The sequence below is a fragment of the Centroberyx gerrardi genome, chromosome 4 (genome assembly GCF_048128805.1).
Source record: "Centroberyx gerrardi isolate f3 chromosome 4, fCenGer3.hap1.cur.20231027, whole genome shotgun sequence".
Taxonomy (NCBI): Eukaryota; Metazoa; Chordata; class Actinopteri; order Beryciformes; family Berycidae; genus Centroberyx; species Centroberyx gerrardi.
The window spans coordinates 27,268,564-27,285,152 of NC_136000.1; the positions used below are offsets into that span (position 1 = coordinate 27,268,564).

Genomic DNA, 16,589 nt, shown 5'->3' on the forward strand with positions numbered 1-16,589 from the left:
GTGCCATTATCATAACCTCGCCCCTCTTTCCCTCTCCCCCGCTAGACCAAACTCACCCGTCAGTCATCACACGTTAGCCAATCAGAGCAGGAGATCTCCATAATGCCACAGCTGGGAGGTGAGTTCATGGAGGGAAAGAGAGGGACACACACATACGTGCACACACACACACACACACATACACACACGCAAGCAGACATTGGATGAATCCAAAAAATGCATGGTATTCAAGCTAAAAACAAAGCTGCTTTTCTTCGTTCCTGAAAAGCTCGACAACAGCAAATATGCGCACAGATGCAAGCACACATGTGCTTGTGTACAGACACACACACACACACACACACACACGCACACACACACACACACATACACATACACAAACACACACTGTCCCAGCCTCGCTCACTGTGGGAGAGAGAGGGAAAAGGAAGTGATAGAAGGCGGGTGAACGTGGAAGACTGACAGAGGAGAAGGATGGGGACGAGAGAGTGAGAGAGAGAGAGCGTGTGAGAGAGAGAGAGAGAGAGAGAGAGAGAGCAAACGAGCCCCCAGTCCATACTCTTGGGCCAGGTTCATGCTTTAACAGCCAACTCAGGAAAAGCAGCCCACCTTTATCCTAAGCCCCCGGTCCCAGCTCACAGGTCTAAGCTACTTAGCTACGCTGCTACATCACACACTGCACGAGCGTCAGCACAATGTAAGAGTTTTATTCACTGTGTTCCGTCTCACTGTAGTTTCTGTAACAGAAAATATTGAACATTTCGTTTCAGATATTTGGATGTGCTGAGATTCATCTGACAGCTTAGATTTAACTTATTAATCATCATAATAGCTGCAAAAGTGAGAAGGCAATATAATGCGGTGCTCTAAATGTTTGAAACCACTTTGGAGACGTATATTTTTTCAAGTCTGTTGTCATATTTCCTCCGTTTTTCTTTCTTTTTGTCATTAATGATGCAGCTGAGATGTTAGAAATGATTTTGTAATGTGTTTTGTACAGAAGAGGAGGCGTTTCTCCCTTCATTGCACAGGCTTTACGTTGTCAGAGAGAGTCTATGTTTTCTTATCGGTTAGATGAAGAGAACGACAGACAGAGGATGGATGAATGGGTAGATGCAATTAGATAGAGAGAAAGATGAGTGAATGGATGAATGAATGGATTGGGAAGGTGAAGAAGAGCATGAGTGGGGAGATGGAGGTATAGATGGATGGATGGAAGCGTGTTGTCACGGTGTCAGAGAGCTGAAGGCATGAGGCCGGCCTATCAGACTTCCTGCTGTGGGGATCTGGGGGTCAAAGGTCACTGGGTCAGCTAGGTGACAAATTCGGTTACGGTGGGTTTCAACCTTCGGGTCCCACCCCAGTCTTTGCAAAATACTGGTTTAGGTGGCCCTGCAGATCCCCACAGGATGACGATCGATCAGGCATCTGACTGGACAGCAGGGCGTCCTGATAGCGACCGGCGGATCCTCAGACGCTCTCTAAACACCCAGTAACCACGCCGATGACTAAAGCTGAACAAACTTGATTCAAACCCATTTACGTCAGTGCGAATTTGCTACTTCAAAAATTTAATTTTTATTCGATTTTTCTAGTTTGAAGACTCACACTGACATAATATAATGTACATACATTTTTACATATGTAAAAAATGTGAAAAAAAATTCAGATATTTTTAACCTTTTTGGAAAAAGAGTAAAAGCCAATAAGTCAGAAGGGTGATTCCATTTATATTGCTTTTTGTACACATTCAATGCAGCAATAACTAATTCACCAGAAAAGCCTTGAGTGAGGCTGCCTTACCAAAAAATGGTATCACTGTCTATTAAAACTGTTTTTTTATAGCATCCACAAGGGCTTGTTGGGTTGGGATCATACTGATTTAGCACCAAATATTATATACAACACAGATATCAGTTGATTTAAAAGCACGACACTGTCTGTCTTATGCTACACAATGCAGCTGATGATGAATGTTCAAGCCATTGTTTTTACCCATGAAGAAGAAATGATGACTGTGGTATGATGAAGTGTACCACAAAAACATCGCTTCATAAAGAACCAAAAAATATTTTGTGATATTGATAATAATGGCGGAGATGCTGATGATGAAGACAATGATGATGAAAGAATAATAATAATAATGAGTAATGATTGTGACGGCTGCTTGGCAAAGTGAAACGATTCCACCTGTTGGAATGAAGTAGTACATACAGATCTTATTTATGTATATTTATATGATAAAGAATAAAACAACAACAACTTCTAAGCTTTGATTCTGACATTATTTGAAATTTTCCTTGTGCTAAATTATGCAGCGTAAAATAATGTTTCCTGAATCTGTTTACCATAATATCTTATAACTTTTATTTTGGAATTTTAAATGTCTATGCAAATGCAGATGTATTTGTAAATAAATGGCTGTATATTTCTGATGTCTGCCTGTCCTGGTACTTTTTGTTCTATGTCTGTTATTTATTCAAAGGATTAGCTAATGCAGGCTTTCAGTTCGTCTTTCTGTGACAAACAAAACCTATATCTGAAAGGCATACACTGGTTCCTGCCACTCATACTGTAGACCTCAGATGTCATTAAGGAGAACTGGGATATACATTTTACTAGCTACTCAGTCTTTTATAGTAGCTTCTTTTTTCTGTAGGCTACAGTCGATAGCAGCCAATTATCTCTGTACCCTATAAATGTTTTTCATAATGGCCATTTATTTATGAATGCTTTATATGACAGACATGCATTATGTGTTTTCCATTCCTTACCCATTTACATTTATGGCAGTCCATAGAGGACATACATAAACATTTTTTTTCTCTTTTGTTATGTCAAGATAACGACTTGATTATCTCGTTATCACAACAAAACCACTTGTTTTCTCGTCATAAGGACTTATCTCATTATCACTACAAGATAAACACCGTTTTCTCATCTTAACGACTTAATTATCTCGTTATCACGACCAAACAAAGCCGTTTTCTTGTCATAACGACTTAATTATTGTGTTATTAATACATAACAAAAGTTGTTTTCTCGTATTAACAATTTCATTATCTCGTTATCATGACAAAACAAAAAGTCGCTTTCTTGTCATAAGTTATTTTTTCACATGACTTAACCTGATGGTTGGAACTGGCGCACACTGCCTCCATATCTGGCATACATTAGCATGCCACAGTGCTGCCAGCATACTACGAAGCCCCTCTGGTGACATCTCATGTTAATAAAATAATGCATGGCCGCAACTTAGTATTGTATAGAGTGACCTGGAGGGGTCAGAGGATCAGTCACAGCCCGAAGCGCTGTCATATTTTCATCAGAGAGCGGTGACTCAAATTCTGGGCCTGAACTCCAGTATCTGAGGTCTCAGGGGTCATCAGTGCACCCTCCCAGTCAATATCTGGGTCTTGAAGGTGCTAAAGATTAGGTGACACAAAAAGGTTTTCATTACTTTACCACTTCTTGGTCAAAGGCATCATAAAAGGTAAAGGGATATAAAATATAGCTGCAGGCAGCAGTGAATATGTCACCACAGCGTGACAAAGAATGTACAGTTTGGTACTGGGTAATGATCTGGGCCTACATCTTAGTGTATTGTTCCCACAAGGTCCTATGGACATTTCAGTTTTTGATATCATAACAACAAAACCACAAGTTCAAACAGCTGTATTTTCTTCAAATCTCAAATCCTTATTGGCTATTGTTTGTGTTCAGATTACACGTTTATGCGCCAAATCAGAAAGAAACATTACCAATCTATAAGTGACTTATTGGACTACGAGATCATAGACAGCTATGGCTCCAGCTATGGATAAGCCATTTTGGGAATTGTAATCTTTGCTATTAGCACAGCCAAGGTTCAAATGGCTGCATTTCCTTTAAATCTCAATGTATCAAGAGGTGGCTCATTAGATATATTTAAAATTATCTTTCTGACCTTGACTGATTACTGTGGCATCATTGTAGAGTCAATTGAACTTTTTTGTGTGAAATTTGAAAATAATAATAACAATTATAATAATTATAATAATAATAATAGTTGAAGGAATTTGTGGTAACCTAAATATGAAATTATCCAGCAATAAGAAAGTAAACTTCATCACCTCAATATTTTCCTGTTTATTTCAGTTATGTGGCTTGGGAAATGTCCATATGTAGTGTTTTGCTGTGTCAGACTTTTGCTGAAAGCACTGCCCATAATATGCACATCAACACCTTATACAATGGTTTGTTTTTCAGTCAACAGTTTCATTGTTTTCCAACTCACAGTACATATGACTGGAAAAATCAGTCATCAATTTATGCATATCAAGATTTACATGCCTAGACCTGAAGTATTTTGTCAGCTATAACTGGCAAAAATGATGCTTTATATTAGGTTAGAGGAAAGGAAGTAAGAACAGCGCCACATGTTCAGTGAACTTGATATACCTATGTATGTAATGATTATATGTATTAAAAATCAGCCCTGTTTTTTTCTAATTAATGACATATTTTCTCATAATTCTGAAAAAAGACCTCATAAGTCTGAGATCATTCTGAGAAAGGATCTCAGACAAAACCTTCAGACAGAACTGTAGTTGCACCGCAGCGCCTTTAGGTGCGTGCGGTCCTGACTTCACCGCTGACTCTGAGCAGAGGCGGGTGGAGCAGTAGGACCTGGGGCTGCAGTAGCAGCAGTCTGGGAGGGAGCAGCCAGGAGGGAGGAGCTTCGATGTAAACCAAACAGCCCTCCACACCCTGCAGTCCAGGGAAGTTTCTCCGCATTCCTGCCATACACACACACACACACACACACACACACACACACGCACACACAGAGCAGAGAGGAACCACACACCCGGGCTGGGTAAGTGTGTGTGTGAGTCTGTGTTTTGTTTCCTGGTTTGTTTTCAGGAAAGCTGCATAGATGTTCTTCTGTCCCTTTCTGTGTGTTTTCAATCAGGAGGGGGAGTGGGCCTGCTGTAGGACTGGAGACCAGAACTTCATCCTCAACGCCCCACCAGGTATTGTATTTCCTGAATCATCCTCTCTTTCACTCTCTCTTTCTCTCTCTCTCTCTCTCTCTCTCTCTCTCTCTCTCCCTCCCTCCCTCCCATAAGTCTCTCTGCATGTCTACTTATCTTGTAGTTGTGATGTGTTGTGAAGCCCAGCCAAAAAGACAGGAAGCAGTGTGTGTGCTGTGAGCGTTGTAATAACCACCGTTTCCTCTCAGGCTGCCACACAGAAGCAGTTAGATGTCATATCTGTGGAGTGCAGCAAGCAACTGACATTACAGCAAGTGTGTGTGTGTGTGTGTGTGTGTGTGTGTGTGTGATGAAGCGCAACACGCAGATCATTGCACAGTGTTATGGCTGTGACCGCTGCATGTTCAGCTTCACATGCAAATCTAACAGCTCTCTAACCAGTTTCATGGTGTTATAAGGTAATAGATGGTGATGCAAATGTAAAATGACAGGAATAGGAAAATGATCAATTCCAGTTGATATGTATGTAAATGATGCAGTATATAATGTCCATTGCAGTCCAGTGCAAGTCCAACAGCCCTACAGACAGCATAAGGACTTTACAAGGGCTGTTAATGGTTAGCAGCATACAAATGGACACCTGGTAACAGGTAGATAAGTTCTGACTTCTTGCTCACAAAACTGTTCCATAGTTGTTTTTGCATAGCTTTATCTGTAGGGATGACAGTCTGCTGCTAACATGGTTATGGACGAGTTATGACATAGCGAGCAAAACTTTATCCTCTCCAGCTTCTCTCAACAAAACGGTGTCTCAGTCTTTCTCAAATCTCACTTTTCTGAATGGCAGACCGGCTCATAGAATAGAATAGAATAGACGTAAGTACCCCTATCACTATTGTCTATGCTGTTCTATTCTATTCTATTCTATTCTATTCTATTCTATTCTATTCTAGTGTAGTCTAGTCTAGTCTGTTCTATTTACTATTCAGGTCAAATATCTTTTTGCTTAGATATGTAACCGCAATGCAATTTCCTTCTATTTAGATCTTGATCATGTCATCTTGATTAAGTTGTAATTATAAATAGAAACATGTACACTGTACCATCAACGTCAGATTAACCTGGCTTTTAAAGAGCTGTGAATGATAGCCTTACAAGCAGAGGGTGTTTTATCAAGTGTTAGGACCAGTAAGGTAGAAGCACGCACACATTCTGAACAATTTTGGGTTTTGGGTCATTCACATTTTCAACTGCAGTGTCAAAAGGAAAACACTTATGTGGTCCACCAAAGAGTGAACTAGGAGTGGAAAACACCACGTTAAAAGTTGCTCCACTTCTCTTTACAGTCTCAGCAATCCATGGATAGTTCTTTGAAGTTGATTTATCTCTCTAGCTCTCTTGCTGGGAGATGATGATGATGATGATGATCAAGGCTCTTTTCTTCCCCATTTTTGTAGTCTCACCATGAGTACGGTAGGTGGTGACGGTGGTGATGATGGTGGTGACACGGCCCAGAAGATGAAGACTCCAGAAGGAAAGGTCCTAGGCAGACTGAGTGATAGCGGCATTGGGCCGGGCTGGACCAAGGTCAGCTGCCCCTGCTGCGTGTCGGAGCAGGTCGAGCCGTTAGTCCTGGTGCAGCTTGGAGAGCAGGTCCGCCCAGAGACCAAGAAGTGGCTCGTCAAACTCATTGGAGCTCCAGTGAAAGACGGAGGTGAGGACTTAACTAATAGTGACTAGTTGCAGTAATGCTGTGGAGCTCACTTTTCTCTTGGCATCGAAAAGGTCGGGTGTAATCATCTTGTCTTCAATTTTTTGTCTTATGATTCTAAATATACAGGCTTATTTTACTCCAGTGATTACAAACCTTACAAAGGTAAACACACTGTTTATAGCATCAAAATACATTAGAAAACCTCAGGCTAATCTGTCACACTATTAGTCTTCTCCTCTGTCACTCTCAGGAGAATCCTAGCCTTAGAGCTCTACAATATGTAAACATCTGATCGTATTTGCATGTCATTCACACACCAGATGACAATGTAGATTTTTGTTAAATGATTCCTAATTAAATTAATGCCAGAAGTGGGTGATTTGCAATAGCAACCTGTTCAAGTCAGTTAATGCAAATAGGAAAGATACTGGGAGTATGAGAACTTGGAGTGGAAAGTGTACTGCACTGCTGCTGCCACAGACTCATCTAGATTACTTTTCAGGCTACAAATTAGTGTAAGATAATAGGAAGACTGTGCTGACCAGAAGAGGAGTCTACTACAATTCAAAGTGCTTCACAGTGCTGTCCATCTTCACTTCGAGGTCCACTTGATAATTTTCTGGAAGAGCTTGACGCTTCTCAGTTGCCTGAAGACATATTTCATTCTCTAAGGCAACTTCAACCTTCCCGCACAAAAACTGAATTCCACTGTTTCTTACCTCCCCTCCTTCGATCTCTCCCTCTCTGCATCTCCACCTACCCAACAAAGCCGGCAATAGACGTGATTTAGTCTTCTAGCCTCTCTTCTCACATCTCTACCCACCTCCTCATGTCTTGGACCATCACTTTGTATCCCTCTGCCTCCATTCCATAGTCTGTTGGCCCAGTCTGGATTCATGGCAGCCCTTTCAACAGAGATTGCACTCTTTGTTGTCACTGAACAACTCCACACCACCGGAGCTACTTCTCTATCTACAGTCCTTCAACCTCCGGATGGCCCTTGCCACTCTCACTGACCTGGGAATTCTCTGGGTCTACACTCTTGTGGTTTTGCCTCCTACCTGCAAGAACATTTGAATCAGATATCGTGGAGAGGGTCTTTGTCTTCACCATGTACCCTCCACTGGGGTTCCCCAGGGCTCTGCACTGGGTCCCCTTCCTCTTCTTCCATATCGTCTCACTTTCCTTATCATTGCTTTGCTGATGACACTCAACGTTATCTTTATTTTCGTACCATTATCTGACCCACCGGTTAAGACATGCATCTCTGCTTGCCTAGTTAACATATCCAGTTGAATGTCTGTCTACTACATACCGCTCAACACTGCTGCTTATTTTCCTGGCAAATCATACCCAAATCATGCATCTCTATTACCTTTGACAACTGCCACGAGTTTTGGTGTGGTCCAAGACAACCAGCTGTCACATCACAGCCACAGCCTGTAGAATGGCATTGTTGATGATGTCTTCCTCATGAGGGACTCTGACCAGCTCATTGTCCAACGTCTTCAAGTCCCCCTGTACTCCCTCAGGTCACTCACTTGAGCAAATTGAAAACTTGTCGCATCAAGAAACACTTCACATCCATCTCTCCCCTAACTTTTTCTTCTACTTGCATCTGATATTCCTCTTGTCTCGTGAAAAATATAATAAACCCCCATGTTTTCTGTTTTCTGTCAGGCACTTATTTCTTTACCCAGTACTTTGGAACCTTGCACTCCTTACTATTGGTGGCTTGTTGATAGAGGAATTTAAGCTTATTCTTTCACTCGTTGTAGGTCGCATGCATAACAGCATCAGCTAAATGCCAGAGTTGAAAATCTAGATTTACTACAGATGTATACATCACTTCTTACACACCTCCACTCTCCCTTCCCATTTCTCCTCCCCTCACCTCCTTTCTCATGGTGACAGATTATAAAATAAGAGTTTCAATATTCCCTCCCTCCGGTCCGCTTTCCCTCCCCAGGTGCTGCGTTATTGGCCCACCCGGGCGAGGATGCCAGCGGTGACATCATCATGGTCTCCGCCCCGCGGTGTACACTACTCCGCGCCGCCGAGGAGCTGGGTCTGTGTAAGACCTACCACAACGGGGACATGGCTGCCTTCTCCTACCATGACAGGGACAACTTCAAAGACTCAGGTGAGGCAGTGAGGCACACATGTACACACACACATATTTACACAATAATACATGATGGGGAGCGTCTCGGCCTTGTTGTTATGACTGCAGCACACCAGTGCCAATAACCATGATACAGCACTGCCTCTTGTATTTTATTGCTTTTATACAACATGTACAACATTAAACAAAGACCCAAGCTTTGGGTAAAGGAGCAAATAGTGGGGAGGGGAGGGGAGGCTTGTGTGGACTTGTCAATGTTGTTTCAATTCCTATTGGTCAGTGATTGAGGTCCATAAAGGTCATAGATTATTTATTGCCTGATTAATAGTTTTATTCATTTTATTTTGGCTCTCTGCCAACAAAATTTGTCCTCTGTTGCTAAGCACTAAACATCATTGCTTTCATCAATCCATTCATAGTTCATTTATGGCCCAGTGTGACATCTTGTCATGCACACAAAACACACAAACATACACTATCACACATGTGCACACACAAACACAGAATACAAAGTTCAATTCACTGTGTTATTTCATGTTTTTGTGTGTTCAAATAGCACATAATCCTCAACTTCTGGTGTGTGTGTGTTTGTATCCTTGTATGTATGCATATAAAACTACTTATTACCTTTATTATCTACTGCATTATACATACTCACATGGAAAGAGGAAGCGCTGTTTTTTTGACTTGAGGCAATTTGCTGTATTATCCTAAAATATATGCTTTTGTGTGTTTGTGTTCATGTGTCGCTGCCTGTGTCTATTTGTCTCTGTTCATTTGTGTGTGTGCGTGTGTGTGTCAGACAACATGGAGGTATTCCTGACCCTGGCGGAGCGACAGTACATCGTGAAGTATGAGCTGGACGGTGTGCGAGCGCAGAGGGACCTGAGGATCCCTGGCATGTCGGACAGCCTCACACTGCACAACCGAGACAACATCTGTAAGTCTGGACATCTGTCATTCTCTGCTGCCAACAGATTCTAAACCTGTAAGAACTGATAACTTTGTAACGCTAACAGGCATAAAGAGAGACTATGAGTTACCCTGCCAGTATCTAGATGTCCTGTGTGTATCTATGTCTTGCCTACCTGAGCAGTTCTTCTCTCTCCCCTCATTCGATCATGAAATTGCTCTGCTCAGCATCAACCCCCCCAACCCACCCCACTACCCCCATTCTGTGGTGTGCATGTGTGCGCTCCTGTGTGTGTGACTTTATATGTGCGTATTAGTAATCGCTCCACTTGAAAAACCTTTTTGTACCATTCCCCCTTCGCCCTTGTTCTTTAGTACTGCAGTCAAGTCTACAAGTCACTCTGGATTGGAGCATTGGTTAAATGTCAAATTTTGTAATAATGTATGGTATTTCAGGGCAGAAGCTGGAGCGGGCCGGCGTGATCGTGGACACTTTTCCCCTCCACCACCAGGACAAACTGAAGGCTCTCAGTAAAGCCTGGTACTCAGAGAATCAGCTGGCTCAGCCTCTGGGTGGGTGGAATAGCCTACACACACCACACACACACATCAGCTGGACCACTGACCTGCATATGGAACACCTTGCACATACGCATACACAACGCTGACACATGCATCGGCTGTACAACACATTTACACACGCCTCTCTCTCTATCCAGATGCGGTCCTGGCATATTTCGGAGGCACGGTGGCATTCTACTTCAGCTTCCTAGACTTCTACACCTGGTCTCTGCTCCCGCCAGCGATACTGGGCCTCGTCCTCACATACTGCTCAGGTAGGTGTGTGTGTTTCTGTTTTTTTTACACTGTTGTCTATTTGTGATTGTACATAGCTTTTTTGAGGAATTTAGCAACAAAAAGCCACAAAAAACGTATTCAACTGAGGACCATAGTGTAAATATAAGCCTATTTGTATCCAAAAGTTTTGCCAGTATTTTAAAGAGTAACTAAACCCCCAAATCTGTGTAAAGCCTGACATCTAATGGTAAAAAGCATGCTGCTAAAATTACCATCTGCTATTGGCTGATCTTTGGTGCCAAGTGATGTCACCACCTGTTGTACTCTATAGAAGGTGACATGAAAAACGGACTAATTAACACTAAGTCGTCCTCGATGCCCGATGCAGGCGCGACTCAGAAGGAGGTGCTCGACTCAGTCTCGGGGTCAAAGGTCACGGGCGATGACGACGACTCGCTGTCGGTCAGCGGTCACATGATCCAGGCTGTCTTCAGCATGCTGTGGTCCACGGTGGTCATGGAGCTGTGGAAGCGCCGCAGCGCCTCGCTCTCCTGCCGCTGGGGCTACCTGCACTTGGCCGAGCGCTTCGCCGAGCCCCGCCCCGGTTTCCACGGCGACCTGGGGGTCAACCCCATTACGCGGCGCGTGGAGCCGCTCTTCCCCGACTGGCGGAGGGAACTGCGTATGGTGCTGGTATCAGTCCCAGTGGTGGGCCTGTTTCTAGGTGAGACCTCACCCCTAAAGCATCATACATGGGCAACACTTGAATTAAATGAATGAATCCAACACTGCATGTTCTAAAGTTGAAAAGTAACACAAGATACGTTTCAGATATTGTCCCTTGTTCAGGGATGCCAACTAGTCACCTTTAAAAGGACACTTAAGTGAAGGATTTCTGAGTGGTTTTGTGTCTGCCCTGGTATCTGTCACCTGTTTCACTATCCATGAGTTTGCATCCCTGCTGGTTAGAATCATGGATGAATTGAAAATAAAGCTAGTAATTTAGTAATTTAGTAATTTAGTAAGTAATTTAACAGACTCCTCAAGTTGAAGATGAGGAAGTATCATTGTTGTTTTAAAGGTTTGCTCAGCAATATGACATCATGCTAATGCCAAGTGAGGATGAAGTGCTTCAGTGATGTGTGAAACAAGTGAAAACACTTTCAAACTTTGCTCTGCCATCAACAATTGCAAAAACTCTTCTCACTCCTGCTCCCCTCTTCACCTCTCTGGTCCTGTCCTCTCTTCTCCTGTAGGTTTGGTGATCATGGGTATGTTTGGTTTCTACTGGGGGGAGGCCCAGGTGCAGCAGCTGCACCAGGACTGGGACTCCCTGCTGTCTCAGACGTTGCTCTACGTGCCGTCTGTGGCCCACATCGTCTATACTAACATACTGGCGACCGTCTACAAGATGGTGGCGCAGTCTCTGACTGAATTCGGTGAGTGGGGAAGAGGGGATGCTGAGGGAGATGTGGAGTCAGGAAGTTATGATGAAATATCCATCTTAACAAGTCTTGATCTAGTATTGAGTTTTAAAATGTTCTTTTACTTTAATGGATACTGATGGATAAACCAATCAACCGTCTTCTATTCTCCTCAGAGAACCACAGAGAGGAGTCGGCCTTCCAGAACCATCTGACAGCCAAAGTCCTGGTGGTGAGTTTGTCCTCCTCTCCTCTCCTCTCCTCTCCTCTCCTCTCCTCTCCTCTCCTCTCCTCTCCAGAAATGTCCAAGTATTTAAACCATTAGGTTATACGTGTTTGTACAGGTTCATTCATCTTTTCTCTCCTCTTCCAGTTCACCTTCTTCAACTACTTCGCTGTGCTCTTCCATATTGCCTTCTGCAAGCAGGATCTGCCTCTGCTCCGTAAGGTAACAGCTGAGCTCTGCACCTCCTCCTTTCTTAATATATATATGGTGTAGTATGACGAAATTCATGACGCTGCAGCTATGTTTCCATCCAAATGTCAAGCAAATTGTATGGAAACCTTTGAAATGTGTCTGAATGTCACGAAACACACTCTCACCCTCTCTTTCTCTCTCTCTCGCTCTCTCTCTCTCTCTCTCTCTCCGTCTGAAGCGTCTGGCCTCCTTGCTGGTGGTGAGCCAGCTGGTGAACCAGGTGACGGAGGTGGTCATCCCCTTCCTGGTGGACCGGTTCCTCAGCGCCCCCCACAGGGCCGAGAGGGAGGACGACCCGCAGGAGGACAAATTCAGGAACCAGCGCAACCTGCCCGTTTTCCCTGTGGGTGTGAAATCGTTTTGGCATCTCTGAATATCAGAGTAAGAACTAAAACGCACCCTGACAGCGTACCTCGTCCCGTTGCAGGGCCTGTTTGCGGAGTACATCGAGCTCCTGGTGCAGTTCGGGTACCTGAGTCTTTTCTCCTGCGTGTATCCTCTGACGGCCGTGCTGCTGCTCATCAACAACCTGACGGAGATCCGCTCTGACGCCTACAAGATCTGCAAGCTATTCCGCAAGCCGTTCACCCCCCCCGTGGCCGGCCTGGGGGTCTGGAAGGTCAACACACACACACACACACAGAATACAACAGAATAGAGTGGCAGAAACCAGCACTGAACAAGGCGTCTGCAGAGAAATGCTTTCGGCTGACTCAGCAAGTCACACTGAAGCAATTGTGAATAGATAGTTCATGTCGTTGTTTTTCTCCGTCATTTAGCATGAGTGCTACAATTATCCATTTAAGTAACACATGAAATCTTAGTGGACAAAATGTGTTGTTGAATGCACAATAGAATAGATTCCCATGATGTGGAACTTATGAATGTGAAGTAGTATGTTCCTGGAAAAGAGCATTCACTGTCCGTTAACTTTCCCATGTTAAATAAAGGTCAAAAAAACAAAAAAACAAAAACAGAACATGCCTATCTCATACCCTTAGGAATTCAATTCATCCTTTTCTACTGAATGTATGTAAATCTCTTGTAATATGAATGTAAATATCTTTTTATTTTTCAAATGATGCTTGATTCACAATTATGCTTCTGAAACCTGAGTGTGTTTGTGTTTCAGACAGCGTTTGAGATTCTGAGTTTTGTCTCCGTCATTTCCAACTGCTGGCTGCTGCTGATGTCGCCGCGGTTACGAGAGCTCTGTCAGGAGGGCGGGATCAGCGGCACGAACATCCTGCTATTGGCTGTTCTGGTGGAGGTATGACAGGCGGTGGACTTCACCTCTCAGGTTAAAGAGGAACTCAACCCCAAACACAAATCTGTGTAAAGCCTGACATCTAATGGTAAACGCATGCTACTGGAGTTGCCATCTGCCATTGGCTGATCTGGTGCCAGGTGATGTCACCTTCTATAGAGTATAACAGGTGGTGACATCACCTGGTACCAAAGATCAGCCAATGGCAGATGGCAGTTTCAGTAGCATGCTTTTTACCATCAGATGTCAGGCTTTACACAGTTTTAGGTTTGGTGTTTAGTTTACTGTTTAATGAAGAGGCCACAATATTCTTCAAAATTGCATTGCATCAATTAAAAGTCAATTAGAAAAAAATATACTTTGAAATATTCTTTAAGTCAGTGAATGATGATGTTTGGCATTCTCAATAAATTCAGAGCAGCATTGATAAGTTGGTCTAACTGTTTCTTATATTTCTGCATGCCAGCCATTATATAAAATATCCAGATATATGTATTGCTTCTGACATTTTTATTGTATGTGTGTGTGTGTGTGTGTGTGTGTGTGTGTGTTTGCAGCACGTGCTGATCCTGATCAAGATGGTGCTGGCGTTCCTGATCCCTGATGAACCGAGCTGGGTCAAAATAAAGAGAGAGCATATTGAGTTCACATCCATGCAGGCCCTGGGACAGCAGGTGAACACACACACACACACACACACGCACGCACGCGCGCGCGCACACACACACTAATTCCTACTTGAAAGCCACCATCCAAGGCTTCTGACTCCTCTCTCTCTCTCTCTGTTCCCTCTTCCTCTTCCCTTACAGGAGCTGTGAATGGTTTCTGGAGAGTCCTGATGGGTTTTGACAGGGGTGCGGTAGTACTTTCTGTTCTCCCCTGCTGGGCTGTTCCTGTCCCAGAACCACAGTGTAGTCTGGACTCAAACCTCTACCACCAGGTCCACTACACATACTGCTGAGTGCCACTATACAAGAAATGTATACTTTTTAGGATATATATGCTGCTATGACAAAATAATTTGGTGCTTCCGCAAAACACGCCGTCTGAAATGCACCTTTATATTACCTACACTGCAAGTGCAATTGATACAGCAGCTGAGAAGTGTTTTGGTGATGATATTAGACGACGAATGGAATGTATTGGTTGTGTGTATAGATGCCCTTTAAAATGGTTTTGGTTCTGATAATGGAGGTTTTGCAAGGGGGATTTGTTCAGATTTAATAACGGGAAAAGGTGAGGAGGTGAAGTGCTCTTTTCCCTGATATTTCCCTGTAAAATTTAATAAGGGGCAGGCAAGATATATTTTGTGTTAACGAGGGGGGAGAGGTCAGAGGTCAGAATACTTAAAATGTTCCAGTATTTGTCTCCACCCACATGAATGTTCATCGCTCAGTACTGCCACCTAGTGGTCAGCTACAGTCAGAGGGTTCAAACAACAATCGATATAAACAGAAATCAATCGTTATCTTCAGAAAAGTGTTGATTCATGCTTTTCTATCTTAAAATACACTGTGTTCACATCATTTACATCAGTTTGATGCTATTGAGTATAACGTGTATTATGGATTTACATTATAATATATGTTCCATTCCCCTTGAGTAGGTGGATAAACTGAGTTTAGATGGATTTACCCTCCTCTATATCTCTGCCAGCCAGGACTGCTATTAAGTTGATACCAGTCTAAAACAATCCTAATCTAAAACAAACACTGACCCCAAACTCTCAGTTTCATATTGTACTGGATCAGTTCAGTATAGGTGGATACTTAAAGTTTAGTGCTGAGGACCAGTATTGGCAGTGGATAAGTGGAATTGTTGCATCCATATCACAGGATGACACAGAGTCCCAGAAGAGGGAGGATGGAGCATTTTCCAGTGTGGTGTTTTACACACTTTGCATTTATTTATGTATTTTCTTTGAATTCATTTTTATGTGATATTGCTTACATGTTAAAATATGCATTCTTGTCCAAATTTGACGTCAAAGGATAACACACGAAAGTATCTCAAACACAAAAGTTTACTTGTTTACTGTCCTCTCCTCACTTTTCCTCCCTGAGCAATCACAGTAAGGCTGTGGGGAAATGATCACGGTCTTCCAAATGGCATCTATAGCATTAGCTGTCTAGATGAATATGAGCTAAGACTCTTTCAGGACGTCCTGCATTGTAAATGATGGGGAGTAAGCAACCAAAGAACTGCTAAGTGCTTTGATATTAGAGATGTATAATTTTATTAATGTGTGGTTTTTAGTAGTTACTCACTCATCAATCCGCTGTTTGCCTCTAATAATGACTATGCTTGGGTACACTGTGCCACAGCAAATTCATCATATACTGTTATACTATACATTCATATTATGAGTGTTATTGCACTGCTCACTGTTCACTTCAGGTGCATTTGACTAATATACTTGATATATAAATATACAGACGCAGCCATTGTAGAAGTCCACACTTGCTGATCAATGGTGCATTGTTGCACTTTTGTTCATCATGAGTTATTATTTTGACTATTAGGAGTTTGTATTATTTTCAGCCACCAGGAGGCACAATAGATTATCTTTCCATTCTCCTGTGCAACTTTTCAGAAGGACTAGACTCTGGTGGTTGCAGTACTAATTAAATAAATAAATACATAATGAGAGACTTCTACCATGGCTGTCACTGTACATATGCACTCCTAACGCTAATCATAAATCTGTGTGTGTGTGAGTGTGTGTTAACTGACGAGTTGATGAAAATACGTTAAGACAATCTGGCTCGAGGATCAGTATTTCAGGTCAGAAACAGAGTTAATTATGGTTGCTGGTCGTCCTACAATAAATACATGAAAAATAAATTGGTCGGTTGCGGTTTCTGTTCTTTGAGAAAACTTATTTACTGAATACTT

The 16,589-nt window shown here is 42.8% G+C and overlaps 1 protein-coding gene across 2 annotated transcripts; it reads left to right on the forward strand.

The window, feature by feature from the left end:
- Nucleotides 1–4,762: 4,762 nt before the first annotated feature.
- On the forward strand, nucleotides 4,763–16,532 carry ano10b (anoctamin 10b). Of its 2 annotated transcripts, XM_071923747.2 has the most exons (18): nucleotides 4,769–4,858; nucleotides 4,955–5,015; nucleotides 6,021–6,048; nucleotides 6,434–6,690; nucleotides 8,660–8,833; nucleotides 9,618–9,755; nucleotides 10,184–10,300; nucleotides 10,447–10,563; nucleotides 10,914–11,249; nucleotides 11,782–11,964; nucleotides 12,126–12,181; nucleotides 12,323–12,397; nucleotides 12,606–12,770; nucleotides 12,855–13,046; nucleotides 13,560–13,697; nucleotides 14,252–14,368; nucleotides 14,504–14,888; nucleotides 14,931–16,532. In XM_071923747.2, exons 4-17 carry the CDS (start codon nucleotides 6,441–6,443, stop codon nucleotides 14,510–14,512), a joined length of 2,067 nt encoding a protein of 688 aa, XP_071779848.2. In that variant the 5' UTR covers nucleotides 4,769–4,858; nucleotides 4,955–5,015; nucleotides 6,021–6,048; nucleotides 6,434–6,440; the 3' UTR covers nucleotides 14,513–14,888; nucleotides 14,931–16,532. The 2 variants fall into 2 exon arrangements, with proteins under 2 accessions (XP_071779847.2, XP_071779848.2); XM_071923746.2 differs by lacking the exon at nucleotides 6,021–6,048 and having other exon boundaries at nucleotides 4,763–4,858.
- Nucleotides 16,533–16,589: the final 57 nt, after the last annotated feature.

What these genes read in the sequence shown, in the direction of transcription:
- ano10b (XM_071923746.2), top strand. Translation starts at nt 6,441, where the DNA reads ATGAGTACGGTAGGTGGTGACGGTGGTGATGATGGTGGTGACACGGCC. An exon ending in GCAGTCTCTGACTGAATTCG is followed by an intron (nt 11,965 to 12,125) that starts GTGAGTGGGGAA and finishes TATTCTCCTCAG; the next exon opens with AGAACCACAGAGAGGAGTCG. An exon ending in TGACAGCCAAAGTCCTGGTG is followed by an intron (nt 12,182 to 12,322) that starts GTGAGTTTGTCC and finishes CTCCTCTTCCAG; the next exon opens with TTCACCTTCTTCAACTACTT.